The sequence below is a fragment of the Dendroctonus ponderosae genome, unplaced genomic scaffold, assembly GCF_020466585.1.
Source record: "Dendroctonus ponderosae isolate FM_Combo_2020 unplaced genomic scaffold, Dpon_F_20191213v2 Dpon_F_20191213_3, whole genome shotgun sequence".
Taxonomy (NCBI): Eukaryota; Metazoa; Arthropoda; class Insecta; order Coleoptera; family Curculionidae; genus Dendroctonus; species Dendroctonus ponderosae.
This window is the reverse complement of record NW_026018508.1, coordinates 473389-491693: the sequence shown is the minus strand read 5'-3', so window position 1 is coordinate 491693 and position 18305 is coordinate 473389. Positions and strand designations below refer to the sequence as shown.

At 37.1% G+C, this 18305-nt stretch overlaps 1 protein-coding gene across 2 annotated transcripts in view; it reads left to right on the top strand.

Moving 5' to 3' along the window:
- Nucleotides 1–18305, top strand: part of LOC109542543 (dynamin-like 120 kDa protein, mitochondrial) — a 45345-nt gene that overhangs the window by 21944 nt on the left and 5096 nt on the right. For both annotated transcript variants that reach the window (XM_048664581.1, XM_048664580.1), the window contains 5 exons: nt 1353–1514; nt 8628–8815; nt 15035–15249; nt 16275–16532; nt 16783–16928. In XM_048664581.1, the coding sequence (XP_048520538.1) occupies nt 1353–1514; nt 8628–8815; nt 15035–15249; nt 16275–16532; nt 16783–16928 (969 nt within the window). The remainder of the gene's footprint in view (nt 1–1352; nt 1515–8627; nt 8816–15034; nt 15250–16274; nt 16533–16782; nt 16929–18305) is intronic.

Below are 18305 nucleotides of genomic sequence, written 5' to 3'. Positions count from 1 at the left end.
TCTTACTCCTAGGATTTTTCTACGGAAGAGATGTTGAGCAAGTTTGTTTGGATGGACACTTAGTCGTTGGTGGTATTTGACACTGTAGCTTCGTATTTCTTCTTTCACAGTTGGTACTTGAAGGTCGCGGCGGATAATTTCATTTGGGATGAACCACGGAGCATCAACGATCATTCGTAGAACTTTGGACTGAAATCGTTGGAGGATCTCAACGTTGGATTTAGAGGCGGAACTCCAAAGCTGTACTCCGTAAGTCCATACCGGCTTTAGGATGGAATCGTAAACTATCAGTTTGTTCTCCATTGTAAGTTGGGATCCTCTTCCGACCAGCCAATACATTTTGCTGAGCTTAATGCCCAGTTGCTTTCTTTTCGAAAATATATGTTTTTGCCACCTCATGAGATGGATACCCAAGTATTTCACGTCTTCTGCTTGATGTAGTTGGTCGCCGTTTAGTTGAAGAGGAGGACAGGTTTCTTAATATAGTACTTAGCCTACAAAAAAAAACGCAAAATTTTGGAAAACTGGTATATTTCTCAACATCCTTTTTTAATTCGATACACTTGACCCAGCGATGCTCCAACTTTTTTAACCCGCCTGAAAAATACGTTTTCTCGCGGTCTGCAAAGTAGGTCTCCGTTGTGGCGGTGACCTGCTCATTCGATTGCAAATTTCTGCCGGCGAGTGACTTTTTCCAGTTTGGAAATAAAAAGTCACACGGTGCCAAATCTGGAGAATATGGTGAATGGGGCTGCAGTTCGCAGCCCATTTCTACGGCCGAGGTGTGAGCCGGGGCGTTGTAATGGTGGAAGAGCACTTTTTTCTTTGCCCAACGGGGTCGTTTTTTCTGCAATTCGACATCGAATCGGACCAATAAATCGGTATAGTAGAGTCCTGTGATCGTTTTTCCTTTCTCCAGGTAGTCGATGTAGATCACACCTTATGAATCCCAGAAAACAGTGACAATTTTTGCAATAGTGGCGCCATTGGGTTGTGAGGCTAAATACTTATCGGACAGTCCTTGTATTTACATCTTTAAGATCTAAGCAAATTCTTAATGTATACAAGAAAGACATTAAGGGTGGGAAGTTTTCAAATTGACATCCGGCATAATTTAGGGTCGTATTAACCTTAATAAATAAAAGTTAAATTTTTAAAATATTTTTCTCGTACTCCCCAAGTGAGCCTCTATCACCCCTTAAAAGAAATGACGCCAATTTTGAATCACCCTGTATACTCCGTTTAAATGTGGGACAACCGTTTATATTTAAATATGTTATTAAACTGGAGCAATTCTTCTAGTCCAAAGGTTATTTTTAACTTAATTGATCAATGTAACATTCATATTTCAGAGACAGCCAAATTAGGTCAACTCAAGTAACTACTCGAAACTTAAGTTTGGCAGTAGCGGATTGCTTTTGGAAAATGGTCAGAGAAACTGTTGAACAACAAGCAGATTCTTTTAAGGCTCGAAGATTCAACCTGGAAACGGAATGGAAGAATAATTTTCCCAGGTAAAATTAGTATTTTAACAATGGTGTTGTGCAGATTTGAAAAAACTACTAAGTAGGTATATTTTCACAACTAACAATTCAATAATCTGATTCATGAAAAACATATGTGTATACGTTTTGTGGGCCAACAAATGCGATAAGTGATTTCGAAACTTCTAATGCTTCTTGCATGTCAATTTTGGAATGTTTAACACCATTTGCAGGCTTTTTTTCGGTTTTTCAAATGTGCTTGTTTTTAATAGATTGATTCTCGAAATGTGTTTTCTGGGCAAAGAAGAACGCTAATAGATTTCGCTTTTAGCGCCTTATATTTGCATGTTTTAGACGTTTAAAACCATTTGCAGACTTAATTTTTTTCGTTTAGTTCGTCTTAGTACGCTTGTCTTCAATAAAATGATTCGGTGGAAAGTGCTTCTGTGGCTTAAGGTATTGGTTTGAGACGAAGATTACACCTCGTATAAAATAGCGCTGCACATAAATTATTAATTTTGTCTTCATTTATACATGGTGTCCTTGAAATGACTTATGTATTGATCGTCGTCGTCCTGGGTAACACTATGTCGAGTTGCGCATTTGAGTTGATGCCGCTTTGTGAGTTGGTGAGTTATAACTCATCGCGCCTCACTGCGCTGCACCTCGAATTGAGCTTGGGGCGGACTTGATTCCCGATAACCAAATCTACTGATGAATTCTTATTTATCTCGGTTTGGTATCGGTTCTGTTTATACCAGAATTTACAATCGCGAATTCTAAAATGAATGCACTGTTGGCACAAATTGAAGCACTGGCCATGTTGCATACCCGCACATGTTATGAAATAATATCTTTTTTCAGCACGAAATAATTGCAATCTGCCCATTCGTTTTGGAAGTTTGTCTACATCCGAGGTGTTGTTTCCCTCCGTATCCCTGAGGTTGCCGTATTTGCGAGAATATGCGTTCGTGCCTGTATCCTGTCCCATTCTGTGCAGTTATGTTTTATGTGTTCGATTGTCTCGCCGCCCGTTCCACATCCACAGAGTGCCTTGTTTGTCAGCTTGAATCTATGTAAATAATGGTTTGTTACCGTGCCCCGTTGCAAATTGTGTCGCCATGAATGTTGTCGGTATTATGTGTTTGCTAACTGTCATGCACATTTGGTGTAGTTGTCGGTCTTTGTCGGTGGTGTCCCAGTATTCTTGCCATCGTGCCATTGTGGTATTTTCCCGTGTCTTGGCCCAGTCGTGGTTTCTCTTGGCGTTGTATTCTGTAGTGTCGTCTCGTTGAGCAGTTCAGCTCCTTCATTCGCTAGCGGGAGGCTGCTCCGTTGTGTATGTTTTTCTTATCATGTCCTTTCGCCCATCGCACTCTTGTTGTTCATCCTCTTTTATGTCTTTGTTCGATGTGCTTTGAGATGTCTATCTGCAGTTTTGTTCTTGTTTTGCCTTTGACTATGGCCTCAACCTGCTGCTTCCTGTTTGTCAGCATCGTTATGTCACGTTGTAGATCCCTGTTGCATATCTGTATTGCTTTGAGCGCCGCGTATTATTTTACTACATTTATTTTTGCGATGCTCGTTAATCTGAATATTTGTCCCTTTTGGCCGTCCGGCTGTATTCCAATTGCCACTTTCCCGTCTAGTATCGTTGTGACTATCGACCGGTAAACACGTATCTGAGTTATCGGAGTGAGAATTTCGTAAATGTGCAAGTGGTGCTCGATCGACGTGCGTGTCGTGGGTTTATCGGGAACCAAACAAAATCAAAATAAATCATAATGTATCGCAATGCAAGTTTTCACACTCCTAATAAACCCATTATAATGGAAACATTAGTGTCTACCAATGAAAAAACTGCAGCTAATGATAAAGTTGAGTAACTTCAATCCCAATTAAATGCCATGCAGAAGTTGTACAATGAGCTAATGCTCAAATATACAGTATTAGAGGGTAAATTATCACACGCAAACATTGAAAAAAAATTGAAGATGAATACTACACAGACGAAGATGAATACTACACAGACAAAGAAGTAAGTAAGGAAACGGAATGGATTAGGGTAAGGAATGCAAAGAACCAGGGCAACGTAACACCATAAAAAGCACCCAACAGCAGCAAATCAATATAAAAAAGAAACCTCCATCAATAATTACCAGCCCAATTGATAATTACAATGCCCCAACTGAAGATTTGGTGAAAAATCAAATAAAGTTCCAGGCAAGTATGCTTGCTGGCGGAAAGATAAAAATAAATGTCAAGGACGAAAGCGACTATAGGAATTTAACAGCTGTAGTCAAAAACATGAATCTGGAATGGCATTCTTTTCAAGACAAACAGTCTAGACCAATCAAAGTGGTGGTTAGAAATTTACATCACACCTGCAAAATATAAGATATTACTGCAGATCTAAAGGATAAAAATTTAAATTTATTGGATGTTCACCAGCCCCAGCAGAAGCAAAGACAAAACTCCGTTACCCTTATTTGTGTTAACCTTCAGCAGAGAAGAAGACATTAAAAGAATCTACAAAATTGGAGGCATTCAAAAATCCCAAACTTATTCCGCAGTGTAAAAATTGTCAGGATTATGTTCATACCCAAAAATATTGTGGAAAAGAACCGAGATGCGTGAAATGTGCGGGCAATCATCCCCCAATGACTGCAAGAAACCTAGCAATACCCCGGCCAAATGCATACACTGTGGGGAGGCGCATCCTGCGAGCTATAGGGGATGCACCACAGCCATAACGCTACAAGAGTTACGAAACCAAGCTAACAATAAGAAGTTACCAGATCGACAGCTTTCAGAAGCTAGCAACAATAGAAAAAATGAACAGAGACAAGTTGAAGACTATATTGGTAAGTAGACAACATATTCCCAAATTACAAGGGGACTAGAACAAGCTCAAGGAACAAGTAGTGCTGATTCAATAACAGTAATGCTACAAAAAGTTATGAAACAGATGGAACAGCAGGAAGAAAAAAACAAGAAGATTTTAATAAATCTATGTTATATTAAATATAATATAGATTTATTTTATTATAGTCATATTTAAACTACATTGATACAAATTGCCTAAACATATTATTCTGTTTGTTCTTTCTCAAAATTTCAAATTATATGACTGATTTTAGCCAGCGACTTTTATGCCTCCATTCACCCGGTTTCAACACTCGAGAAGTGGTCTCTTCTCTCGAGAAGTGGTGCTTTGTCGTGGTCTCCCAAAACTGGATTAAAAGTGCATAAAAAATGTACGCATTGTTTGTCCAAAGCTATTGCAATGGGACGTAGAAAAATACTATTAGTTGCGTAAATGTGAAGTAATGTTGTTGATCAAGTTCAAAACGATCCTTGTTATGTCACACAGTTTCCTTTGCGACATCTCTGAAATATTCTAGAAGTAATTCCTTATTTTCGAAATACACAAATAAAGATTGTGATTTAAAGAAAACAGTTCCTAACTTGTTGCACACAGCGTTTCCTATTTGTGTCTTAGGATAACATAGTTGCAGTTAAGAAATTACTTTTAACACAATTCCTAAACCTTGTCRGCGATTACTTGGATTTAGGCAACAATCCCTTGGRTGCCAATTTAAAGCCTACAATGTGTAAAAGTACACATAATTCCTTTCTAGCGTATAATTAGGCACTCACCATGACGTCATTCAATATTTTGTGAAAAATTTGACACAAAATAAGGGAATCGTGACTTCACAACGACGTTGGCTTTGTAACATTTCCTTTATAGGAATAAAATGCTCACTGGGAAAGACTATCATGCATGAAATTTGTGTGATCAGTCGAATCTTTTTTGTTGTGTTTTGGGCATTGGAGAACCTGAAGCAATCGTAAAATGTGAAAAAACTTTAGAATACTAATATACAGGTGATTCAAAATTGGCGTGATTCCTTTTAAGGGGTAATAGGGGGCTTGGAAAGTACAAGAAAAATATTGAAATTTTGTTTTTGATAATTTCTAGAAGATATTAACAGTTGAAAATCGAATTTCAACTTTGTTATTAAGCATTATTTTGAATGTGTTCCATGTTTAATTGGTAGCATATTGGAATACTTAAGCATTCAAAAAGAAAAATTACTATTTTTGCTTTAAATTACGAAAATTTTTGATATCAAAAAAGTTTTCTTCTACAATTTTTTGATGAAAAGTCATAGCGGCAATGACGTTTTTTGTCATCAACAGATAGTCACAGGTGGATAGCCCTTGTCAATAATAACAATAATTTGTCAAACTGTGACTTACTTTCAATTTCCTTTTACGAATTTGCGGATATGCGACTAGTTCAGGGGAAATGCTACAATAACATAGCAGAAGCTGAAAGAAACCAMTCCAACAAAGGGCGAGAAGAGTGGTTCCRGGAAGATAGTSGACGACAATAGATGTTCGGGTTCYAGACACAGAGRAAGGGCCACACCGAACATTGCACAACAACTAACACTTTCCCAGGCACAAAATAAATACCGGCTACATTCCTACCACGTAGGTAAGATCACCGTAGGTAAGATCACATTAAACGAATGGATTACTGAACACCAGTTTTACCAGTAAATTGAGCAGKGGTTAATTAACCGCAAACGAGAAGCTGTCCGAGAAGAGTGCATAATAAGGTGATTACACAGGCACTTGTTTGGAGTTACAGACTCAAATGTATGTTTTTGTAATTTGTAAACAAATTAATAATTCGAGGTTATAAGTTTCGAAATAAGTTCCGTCATTCAACGATTCGTGTTGAATTTATTGTTTATCCTTGTCTATCTTATTGTCACTTTCTGTCTAATTCCATGGTTACCGGAGTTTTAAATAATTACGAAGCAACAGGTTTTTCGTAATGGTAATTAGGCAGATTACCTTGAAAAACATTATGCCGTTTTTCTAATAGAGTTTTTTTGCAAATTTCTTAGTATTTAATAACAATTAATTTTTTTACTATTTTTTCTGTACTTCTAAAACAGCGCCATACAACACCTCCAGAGGAATGACGTCAATTTTGATTCACCCTGTGTATTAGTTGCTGCTGAATCGATCGAAGATTTCTCGGAATTTTTTTAAAGACGCATGACGTTTGCTTGTTGCATTTGTCATGTACTTGTCCATGTCTATTGCCTTGACGGTATATTTGTGCTTTTCAAATAAACCATTATTCCATAAAGAATAATCAGCAAAAGCGAGACACGATAGAGATAATCTAATATTGCTTCGAGTATTTATGTTTATATATATACTTTATGGCGGGTATGGCAACAACGCTCGACATACGATGAGGACGTGCGACCATAGTTATAGTGTACGGAGTATAGTTGTATAGTCTTGTTATCCGAAGATCTCCCCCATTGCGCCCAAAAAGTCCCTCAAGTGGCTGTACAAAGCTTAACCACAATTTCCTTATCCAAAAATAAGGCAATCAGGCAAACGTACCTATATTCAATGTTGCTTTTTTTGCCGCTACAGGGCGCCAAAGTTCTCAAATTAATATCGTTTATTCCAAATAATTTCTAACGCCTATATCGATTTTCACTAATTTTGGAATCTACAATTCCTACATAAGTTGACGAGTTTTGACGAGTCTATCGGAATTTCTTCCCCAAGGAAGAAATTCCCATAGACCACGGCTTCAAAGCCCGGAAAACATTCCTAAATGTAAAAAAAATGTTATTAATAACTGAGATATTCTCAAAACACTAGATCAGAAGGATGGCAACAATGTTTTTCAAGGTAACCTGCCTCATTAAAATTACATAAAAACCGCAACTTTGCAAGACTTGTGTGTGGTTCCTTCCTATACGGAAGTTCCCACATACAGCCGCCCAGGTGCTGGCTTGTTGGGTGTGCTGCCATCCGACTGGTGTCTCTTTTGCGTCCCGGTCATGGCAGCTTTTTTGGGGTGTGCTGGTTCCCCTGAGGGAACCTACCTAGCACAGTTTTGGAGTTTTTTCCGCCTGGCGGCCCCCGAGAGTTTTTTACCACCCTTCGGTACTTTGCCAGCTGCGGGCCGCGACGGTTCTGATGAGGTCCCGCCGGTATTTTGTGGTGTATGATGGTAGTTTTTTCCTCCCCATCATTCCCACGAGTAGCTAGGGAAGGGTTAGGTCCATTCACACAGAGCCCCGCATGTGTGGGTGAGGCTGATACAATGAGGTGCGCCTGTTGCCTCAAGGTTAGTCGCTTTTGGCTGGGCTTCCCCCCAGCCTTGCATCTCTTGGCGCGCACTATACCGTGAGAATTATTATCATTATTATCGTCATTCCATCTGTGTCTGGAACCCAACATCTGTCTGTTGTCGTTCACTATCGTCCTGGAGCCAATTTTCCAATATATGTAGCCCTTTGTTAGCGTAAGTTCTAACAGCTTTTGCTATGTTACTGTGGCATTCCTCAGAACTAATAGCATATCCGCAAATTCGTGCAAGGAGCTTCAAGTAAATCATTGTTTGACAAATTATTGTTATTATTGACAAAGGCTATCTACCTGTAACTATCTGCTAATGACTGAAAACATCATTGCCGCTTTGACTTTTTATCAAAAAATTGTAGAAGGGTACTTTTTGAATATGAAAATTTTTCGTAATTTGCAGTAAATATGGAATTTTTTCTTTTCAAATGCTTAAGTATTTTAATAAGCTACCTGTCAAACATAGGACTTGTTCATTGACAGATGTTACTGCGATGAGCCACTCGTAATATTTCTCAATTTAGCAACGATGCCAGCGTTTCCAGTTTCTTAAACTGCGTTTTGCTAAACGCAGCTATGGAAGTGCTGGTGAAAACGACACGTCGCTAAACGAGTTTAATTTCGGCGTTTACCATGAATTTACTTTCGTTAAACTGCTGTTAGTTTGTTTCTGGTGAAAATCGGCCTAAGTGCATCACAGTTTCCGACGTATTAATTCCCCATATCTTTTCTCACCTTCATTAGATTCTTCGTACTCTGGCTCACTTTGTCTTCTTTGTTTCCCGCCCTCACGCAATGGCTTCTCTGAGTTTCCTTTATGTTAATGTTATTATAATTAATATTTAACAAATACAAACTGCATATGTCTTCTTTTAAGAACAGGTGCACCAATTGTGTGACGCGGATAGTCACAGCTACGCCTACCACACTAATATATATCTTATGTTACAGGCTTCGAGAACAAGATCGCGACGAGCTGTTTGAAAGGGCGAGAGGTGAAATTTTGGATGAGGTTGTTAACTTATCACAAGTTAGCCCTAGAGAATGGGAGGAGCGCCTACTTGTAAATATGTGGGGAAAGGTATCAGGAAATGTGTTTGAAAACATTTATTTGCCCGCAGCACAAACTGGAGCATCAGGTATATATATTAGTTGGTTATATTTTTTACTTTAGACTTGTCATGAATAAGACGTGTTTCAAGAATTTTAAAATATACAGGGTGTGTCACGGTCAGCGTCAATTAGAATATTTCGTGAAGTACAGTACAATCGCACTAATCTGGCGCTATGGAAAACCATAGGGTACCGGATTATTGGAATGTTCCGATTACTGGATTATAGAGAAAAAATTATAATAAATACAATAAATAATTTCCTAAAGAGAATACATTTAATGGATTTACATACAGGGTTATTGATTGAACTTTTTTTGAACATCCCCGTTTTTGCATCTAATTTGAAATTTAGAGAAACATTTTATTTGTTTTTATTTTAAGATAGTCCCAATTGATACAGGGCTGTCTCAAATTCAAGGGACAGACAAAACTTACCTTTTTTTGAATGGATTTTTTTAAGTAGATTTATTAAAACTGGTTATTGCTGACCAAGTATTAGATTACATCTGAACATTTTTTACATAATTATTTTACAAAGAATCCATTGATTTACTTTGCACTTCGTCGTGGTGTTGAATCAACCGAGGGGTGAGTTAGGCAGCGGTCTCACAGCAATTATTCACTGGCTTTCACTGTTTACCAGTATATAACCTTTCTTTTTATGAAAGGGCCCAAACCAAGCCGATATCATTTCTAACCCACATGCGCGCATTCACCGCCTTCTACCACACTACCAAATTTCGAACTCCTCCGAAATTTCGAAACGGTGGTTAGCAGTGGATGACTAATGAAGCTTTCTGTGAGACCGGTTCAATGGGAATGGCATATGTTCGAAATCTGCTTGATGGTTACGGGTGGTCACCGGTGGTTCTGTGGGACCGCCGCCTTATGGAGCTTTGTTGTTAGCCCTGTCATGTGACGAGTTCAAAGGTTTTAGTCCTTTTGAGGCGTCTTGACATCTAGTTGTTGTCAAGTAATTTCAGTGCTTCTGGATGTTGGTGCTGTAGGAAACGATTTTGTGTTTCGTTGCAATCTGTTTTATGACCTCTGCAACCAAAGGTACACCAAGGTCACGAGGAACGTCGCTGTTGCGTACGTACCAAGGAGCGTTTGCAATAGTTTGTAGTACTTTGCTTTGCTTTCAAATCGTTGTATTTTTAAAATATGAGAACGGCTAGCACATCGCCACAGTTGAATGCCATACATCCAAATAGGTTTAAGAATTTGGTTGTAAACTAATAGCTGGTTGTAGATGGAAGTCGATAATTTTCAAGTTGTATCCAGTAGAACTGCGGATTTGCAGTTCTGCAAGTTTGATTTTGGTGTACTGGACCCGTTTAGCTTTAGCGTCAAGGTTCATCAAGGCCAAGATATTTTGATGTGTTTTCTAAAGGGATTATATTTCAATTTATTGTTAACCTCTTTGGATTCGAAATTATTTTGTTGATGTAGGTAGTTCATATGTCCTGCTTTCTGATCGTTAAGTTTTATCCGCCACTTTTCCGTCCAATTTTGGACTAAGTCATTGGATCTTTGTAGAAACAGCGTAGATTCTTCATCAGTTTTAGCCGTGTCATCAGCGAATGTTTCCGCTACGACGTTTGTTGTTTGCGGTAGGTCACTAGTGAACAGAAGATATGAGATCGGGCCTAGAACGCTTCCTTGAGGTAATCCAGCTCGAATATCTTTGAAGTCTGAATACTCCGATTCGTGATTCACTCGGAACATTCTGTCTGTCATGTAAAATTTTAACAAGTTGGCTAATTGCACTGGCTATAATTTGTTAAGTTTGTACAGTAAGCTTTCATGCCAGACTTTATCGAATGCTTCCCATACATCCGGAAATACCGTTGAACACACCTTTTCTCCTTGAAGCGGAAAGCATCAAGGGTTCTCAAGTTAAGCACAAAAAACAGTTTTTCGCACTTGCTTTAATTATTTAAACAATGTTCCCCAGCCGGAAATCCCGCTGAAACTATTGTCCCAATATTCTGACATCCTTCCAAACAACTTCCAATAATCTTTTACCTTCATCTATTTAGTGGCCGGAAAAAATCTAATCCGACTGGACTATTATAGCCCGAGCTAATTTTGTGCTGCCTCTTCTCTTCAGTTTTGGTTTATTTATCACCTTTCATGCCGTTCCTATTTCTTGGTGCCATGTTAGATTCACTTACTATTTTAGTAGTTTTCATTTGTTCGTATATCCTCACTTTTTACTTGAACTTACTAAAATTTCCAGCACTGTTTAAAATAACTTTATTTAGTAAGTCATCCTGAAAGCCATCTATTGTACACTGTATTATAAAACTTCAGCCTCTACATTAGCTCTGCTTCCTACTTCTCTTATAATTAGTACATACTCTTGTACTGTTTCGTATCTCTTTAATTTTTGACATGAGCAGCTTATGAACTTGAATGCTTAATTTGGAACTCTCCTAGTAGCTTCTTCTTTAGTACCGCCCAAGACTTGATACCGTTCCCAGATTGTACGAAAAGTTTAGCTTAACCTCGTAGCAACTTTTTGGGAAATATTAGTGTTTTTCAGATCATTCCATCCGGTTATGTCAAAATGTTTTCGTCAAAATCTAACTAACCCAAACCACTTTGCAATACGGCGGAATGTTCATCTTCGTCGTCAACGTCAAAATCTTCTTCGCTTACATCTTCCTCATCTGCTTCTACGGTTTTTACTCGTTTTCGACTCTTACTTGCAATGCTTTTGTCGAAGTTTAAATCATTCATGAACGAACAAATACGACTCACCAAAGTGTGAGCAGTACCCTTTTGATTTAGCTCTAACAGATCGCATGCAGAAATTAGATCATATACTTCAATGTTTTCCTTTACATTTTCTTTGCAAACCCATCTGACTCTAATTTTAACTGAAGGCCCGTAAACTCCCGGCAATTCTTACTCGTTTTCCGCGATTCACAATCGGCTCCATAAGTTATAAAGTGCAATGCTTTAACTTTACTTGATTCGCTTTTACCAATATTCAGCGTAAATTTATCCAAATCGCCCAAATTAGACATCTTGATATACCGATTAAGACAAATTGTTCTATACAAATTTCAGTATACGTTACCTAAAAGCGAAAAGACGACGTTCGTAAATAATACAATTGTAAAATACGTTCTCATTCAACGTATTCCTGTGCGTGGAAATTTTTTACATAACTTCATTAAAATTAATCATACATAAATTATCAATTTGCTTCTAGATATACGGCAAACTAAAGTAAAGCACCAGCTTTTATTTTTCTTTATTTCGCTTAAAACTAAAGTACCTGGTCACAACGCGATATGGCTGTCACAACTCGATGAGCGCCTCCAGAATTAACTCTTCCAAAATTACAGAAACACCTACAGTTCCTTATCTACCAGTCAGCTCTTTTGCAATCGCCACCACAACATATCATGTGACAGCGCAAGCTGTTCATCGTTTTGCCCACCTTTTCGTCGATAAATGTACTTCCCGTCTTCCTTTCGTTTATTCTTTCGTCTTCACTTCGTTTTCCCTTCGTCTTCCATTCGTCTATAACCGGTAGACTATTCTTCGTCGATCCCGGTTGAGCTCCCAAAATGTAAGATTTTTCTAATGGTCTAGGATTGATTAACCGACATTACAAGTGCAGTTGACGTCTTTTCGACTTGCAGGGAACTATACTGACTTTTCTGGACTAAATGGATTTTAGCGGCTTTCTTCAAATTAACGTCTTTTTGGCGTCGTTTCATTTTTACGTCCTGTGTTGTTATCTCTCGTTGCTATGGTTACATGCTTGGTAAATTATGAACGGAAGTGGATACATATTCAATTGTGGATATACCGGGTGATTCAAAATTAGCGTCATTCCTCTGGAGGTGTTGTCTGGGGAAAAATAGTTTGAATCATTTACTCTCGCAAAAAAGCGAGAAATTTGCTAAAACTCAGTCGGAAATTATGCAACAATGTTGTTCAAGGTAATCTGCCTAATTAACTTTACAAAAATACTTGTTGCTTCGTAATTATTTAAAACTCCGGTATCCATGGAATTATACAGAAAGTGCCAATAAGATAGACAAGGATAAACGGTAAACTCAACAGGAATCGTTGAATGACGGAACCTATTTCGCAAATCATAACCTCTACTTATTACTTTGTTTACAAATTACAAAAACATACATTTGAGTCTGTCACTCCAAACAAGTGCCTGTGTAATCACCTTATTATGCACTTTTCTCGAGCAGCTTCTCGTATTCTGTTAATTAACTCCTGCTCAATTCATACCGGTGTAGAGTAATCCATTGGTTTAATGTGTATCTTAGGAATGTAGCCGGTATTTATTTGGTGCCTGGGAGAGTGTCAGTTGTTGTGCAATGTTCTTGAGTGCCCTTAAAAGGCTCTTCTGCAATTGTGTCCAATACTTGTTCTGTCTGGAACCCGAACATCTATTGTCGTCTACTATCTTCTTGGAACCACTCTCCTCGCCCTTTGTTGGCGTGAGTTCTTTCAGCTTCTACTATGTTACTGTAGCATTTCCCATGAACTAATCGTATATCCGCAAATTCGCGAACCTCAAAGTAAGTCATAGTTTGACAAATTATTGTTATTATTGTAACGGAAATGGCCTGGGGTACTCACGTTTGAAATGGAGGGATCAAAATTCGTGGTATTTCAGTAAATGGGAGCCCCATTTGCGCCCCATTTACTGTCAAATATGACACTGACAAGCGGGAAGTTTCGCACCTGTTCTGGAGATTTCGAGAACCATCTAGGTTACCTGAAGGAATCTATATAAGCGGCGAGGAGAACAAGTCAGCGTGAAGTAACAGCAACGACCGGGTGCAGAAGAGGTTAAACCCCGCGAGTCTGAAGAGCGATTTTTCCGTGTGTTTTTGTTATTGTTTGTGAAGTTGACGGTAATTTTGAAGTTAGTTTGTTCCTGTTCCGCATTTAAAGTTATACAGAGGTGAATAAAAGTTGGAAGCTGAAGAAAGAGTTTGATACTCGGCCATCCACGGTACATTATTGACAATGGCTATCCACCTGTAACTATCTGTTCATGACAAAAAACATCATTGCAGCTTTAACTTTTCATCAAAAAATTGTAGAACGGAACGTTTTTAATGTAAAACATTTTCGTAATTTAAAGCAAGCATCGTAATTTTTTTTTTGAATGCTTAAGTTCCAATACGCTTCGAATTAAACATGGAACACTTTCAAAATAATGCTTAATAACAAAGTTCAAATTCGATTTTTAATTGTTAGTATCTTCTGGAAATTATCGAAAAAAAAATATCAATATTTTTCTCGTACCAAGTGAGCCCCTATTACCCCTTAAAAGGTACGACGCCAATTTTGAATAACTCTGTATATTAAATTCCTACATGTAACAAATCAAACCATGTCATTTTGTTTACAATTTTAAGTATTTTTTTTAGATAAAATTGCTCGAATGAATTATAGATTTCCAAATGAAAATGTCCTTTTTGAAAACGAAAGTTTTTATTTTGACGTACAAAATTTCGCGTGCTGAAGGCTTGACAGAGAATGTAGTGCGGGCAAGTCGGCGTACTTATAGACTAGATACAGAAATGATTTATCAACAGAATTTCTGCAATTGTGCTGCTGCGTTCGTGGTTTCCATTTATGGCGTGTATATAACTAATATTAATGAAGATATCAAGATAAGCTCTTGACCAGAATGTAGCAAATTTAAAACAAAGCAAAAACTTCTATGGGGTACCATTCATTCTGCTGAAAACTGAAAAACTGTGAACCTCGTGACTGATTCTCGGGTATCCTTCTATCTCATTTTAAGGGATTCAAAAAATTATTCTGTATCAAATTGGCGCTAAATTGAATCATTTTTCGATCATTATCATTATCACAATCATTATATCCGATATAAAAACGTTACCTAATTGGACAAATATTTGAAATAATTTAAATTAAGTGATTTATCTTTATTGGAATTTTTACCTCCTGCAGTGTACTTGATACAAAAGTTTCACAATTATGAAGACTAGTTTATAATTGAGCAACCGAACTACTAAAAACTCATTCTATATCTTGCACATATCTAACATAACTGTCAACTTCCTGAAATAATCAAAACTAAAACGCGCTTTTTGACATATGGCCGAAAGCCATCTTTAGCTGAATACCTTGTAAATTATTAAAAACCTTTATTTAATATTAACTATTTTAGTCTAAGTGTTAATACTTAGAATTATTCTAGTCGGATGTAAAATGTTTCAGAAACGTTCAATACTGCAGTTGATATTAAACTGCGGCAATGGGCTGAATCGACTTTACCCGCTCAGTCTGTGGAATGTGGATGGGAAAGTTTGAAATCAGAGTTTCAAAAATTTATGCAGCGAGCCTCACAAGCTCCTGAACATGATGACATATTTGATCAGTTAAAAAGGGCTGTGGTGAATGAAGCTATGAATCGGCACAAATGGGAAGATAAAGTAAGCATCGGTCGGTTTTTGACCACCCTTTTTTAAATACCATAAGAGAAACCTTAATATTTGAACAGGATTTTAGTTTTAATTTTTTGAGTCTTATTGGAATTATCTTCAATTGTACTAGATTCAGTAACCAAACTGCAAAGATCAATCAATTCTTAATTAAATAGTCTAAGTTTAAAATTTCCAGATTGTATAGGGTGACCCGATAAGGGTAAAGATCGGCGGTATCTCGACAACGGGAAACACTAGCGGTTTTGGCAAAAAGTCCTTATAAGTAAAGCTCGATTGCTAAGGGTCGTGACTTCTACCAAGAAACAAAAAAGTTATGGTATATCGGAAAATGGGGAGAAAATTCGAAAGTTCTGCCGCGTCGGCTAATGACCAGTTAATGCTTAAATATTGATCTCTATAACTGTAGTTTGTGGCTTTTTTTATTGATTCACTTTAGAAGGATATTTTCAATACAGTATAATCTCACTAATCCGACACTGCAATAGACCGATACGAACATCACGTGCACGTGCGTACATATTTACCTGTTTTTTTTTTGTAAGTAATAGTGTGTAGTTAAATATGTCGTATAAACGACAAAAAAATAATAAAAAAACTACATTTGAAAGATAAAATTGACATTTAAAAAAAGTTAGATACTGGAGAAAGCATGTGCAAATTGGCAAAATTATATGGTGTTGTGCGTGCTACTATACACAATCTTAAGAAGAAAAAGCAAAAGATAATAGACCACGTTAAGACGATGTAATCTGAACCAGGAATGCGTCTTGGGCCATTAATCCAGCATTTTAAAAACAAAGGGGATTAATTTGCTTCCTCAAAAATATTGAGGATTTGCTTGTTTCCATGCCTCTTAAAAATGTTCTGCATGTTATTTTTCTAACAGATACACACATATCTTCTTTTCTCAATAACACTGTAATGTAATTTCTTTATAAGGTATTTTCTTTCAAAATTATCATAACATATCAATTTCTATTTTCGAACACATTTTAAAGAATATCTGACTGCAGGCTTCAGATATGCTGAGAGTCATCCAACTGAATACGTTAGAAGATAGAACTATTGCTGATAAGAGGGACTGGGATCAAGCAGTGAAATTTTTGGAGGCTAGTGTGAAAGCAAAAATGAAGGAGAGCGAAGAAACTTTAAAAGCTTTATTGGGCCCATCTGTTAAAGAAAGGTGGCTGTACTGGAAGTATCAAAGTGAAGTACAATCCAAAAGGCAACAAGTTAAGAACGAATTGGACAGGATTTTATATTCTAACGATGTAAGTAGAATCTCTAAAGTGGGGCAGTCGGTCGGACACTTCACACTCAGTCGACAATCGTTATAAAATAATGAGAAAATATATGGATAATATTCCACTTACTTTTCCAGAATTTTGCTTTCAAATTAACTTTATTTTAAACACTTCAATTTTAGTTTGTTCCTAACTGTATTGAAGCTTTGGTTATGTTTTTCTTGTTGGTTGTATTGGGTTTGTTAATAGAGACTAAACCAGGTTTTGATGTTTTTAGAAACATCCTCCAATTTTATCTTATGATGAATTAACTACAGTCAGAAATAACCTTCAAAGAAATGCGATTGAAGTAGACAACGAATTCGTAAGGGAAATATGGAATGCTGTGTATAGAAGGCACTTTTTGAATAAAGCGCTAGGCAGGTTAGTACGGATATTCTGTCGTTTTTGAGTATAAATTGTGAAGGCTTGTCCCAAGCAAGAGAAAGAAGTATGCGTCACGAGACGGCTGACAGGAGTGATAACTTCATATGATATTTATAGAAGCTATAAAATATTGAACTTGTTTAACCCACCAATTTCCCCAAAATAATTTAATAATTTTCTAATCTCATTCGGGGATGTCTTCGCTAAGTCGTCGAGTGTGTGAAAGATAGAGAACTCTCGCGCCGAGTGCGCATGTCTCTGCTGAGTCGCTGTGCGGGTACGAGAGAGAAAGGAAGATACATCAGGGTGGGGATCGGCAGACAACGGCGCCGTAACGCATTCCAACCGATTCTCTTTATCACTTCAAAAAAACGACGCAAAGTCATTTTTAAATATTGTACATACATCAGTAGTACCATTAATTATTGTTAATAGTAGTGCATTAAGGTACATCATAGAGATAGAGAGTTGGTAAATAAACACGGTCTGACCCATGATTTGATTTTCTTCAAATATATCTATACAGATTTTTGTCATTTTGTCATTTCTCTGTAGCAGTCAGATTTGGTACAGTCAATTTTTGCAGTACTTTTACCAGTAGGTTTTATTTGCGAGTACTTCCTTGATTCTTTCTATAATTTTTTTTTATAAAGGGTGTTCCACCGAGAAATCGATATCTGTTAAATTGTATTTAGGAGAAATTTGAAAATTGGGTAGTGTGCCCAAGTCATTGGGGGCAAGCGATCTAAATTATTTTCAAGATGGCCACATTTCCGGTTATACCGGAAGTAGGTATCAGCATGCTTATTTTAAATGGAACACATTATATATTATTACATTTTTAATTCTACTCCAAATTCTAAATATATTTCATGTATAATATCCTATACGTGTCTAACCGTTTTTGATATTTTTGAAATTTTATGTAAAAAATCACAGTTGCAGCTACTCGAAAAATTATTCATTTTTCCTATAAGGGAATTTGTGCTACTTAATTTGAGCCGCATTTCGTGTTGAAAAAGGCTTACTTTAATGAAAGTCGTCTATTCTAAAAGTGTTTAGTTTTCGAAATATTGCCAATTTAATGTTTTCTTTCATATGGCTATTTTGTCGCATCTTATTTTAAATCCTATCACTCTAATGGTGTGATTCTCTACGACATTTAAAGCGCTGTAAAGGTAGTAATTGCTTGATCTGGAGAAATGTAACCAAAATGGAATTCTGTATTGCTGTATCGAGCCTACAGCGATGTAAGTCCGGCTTATATCGCTTTAAATTTTATTGTACGTACTTTCCTGACTGTGTTTCAATTCCAAATTAAAATCAAATCCTGGGTTCTTCAGTCATTTATTGTTTATTTATCAATTAAAAAAA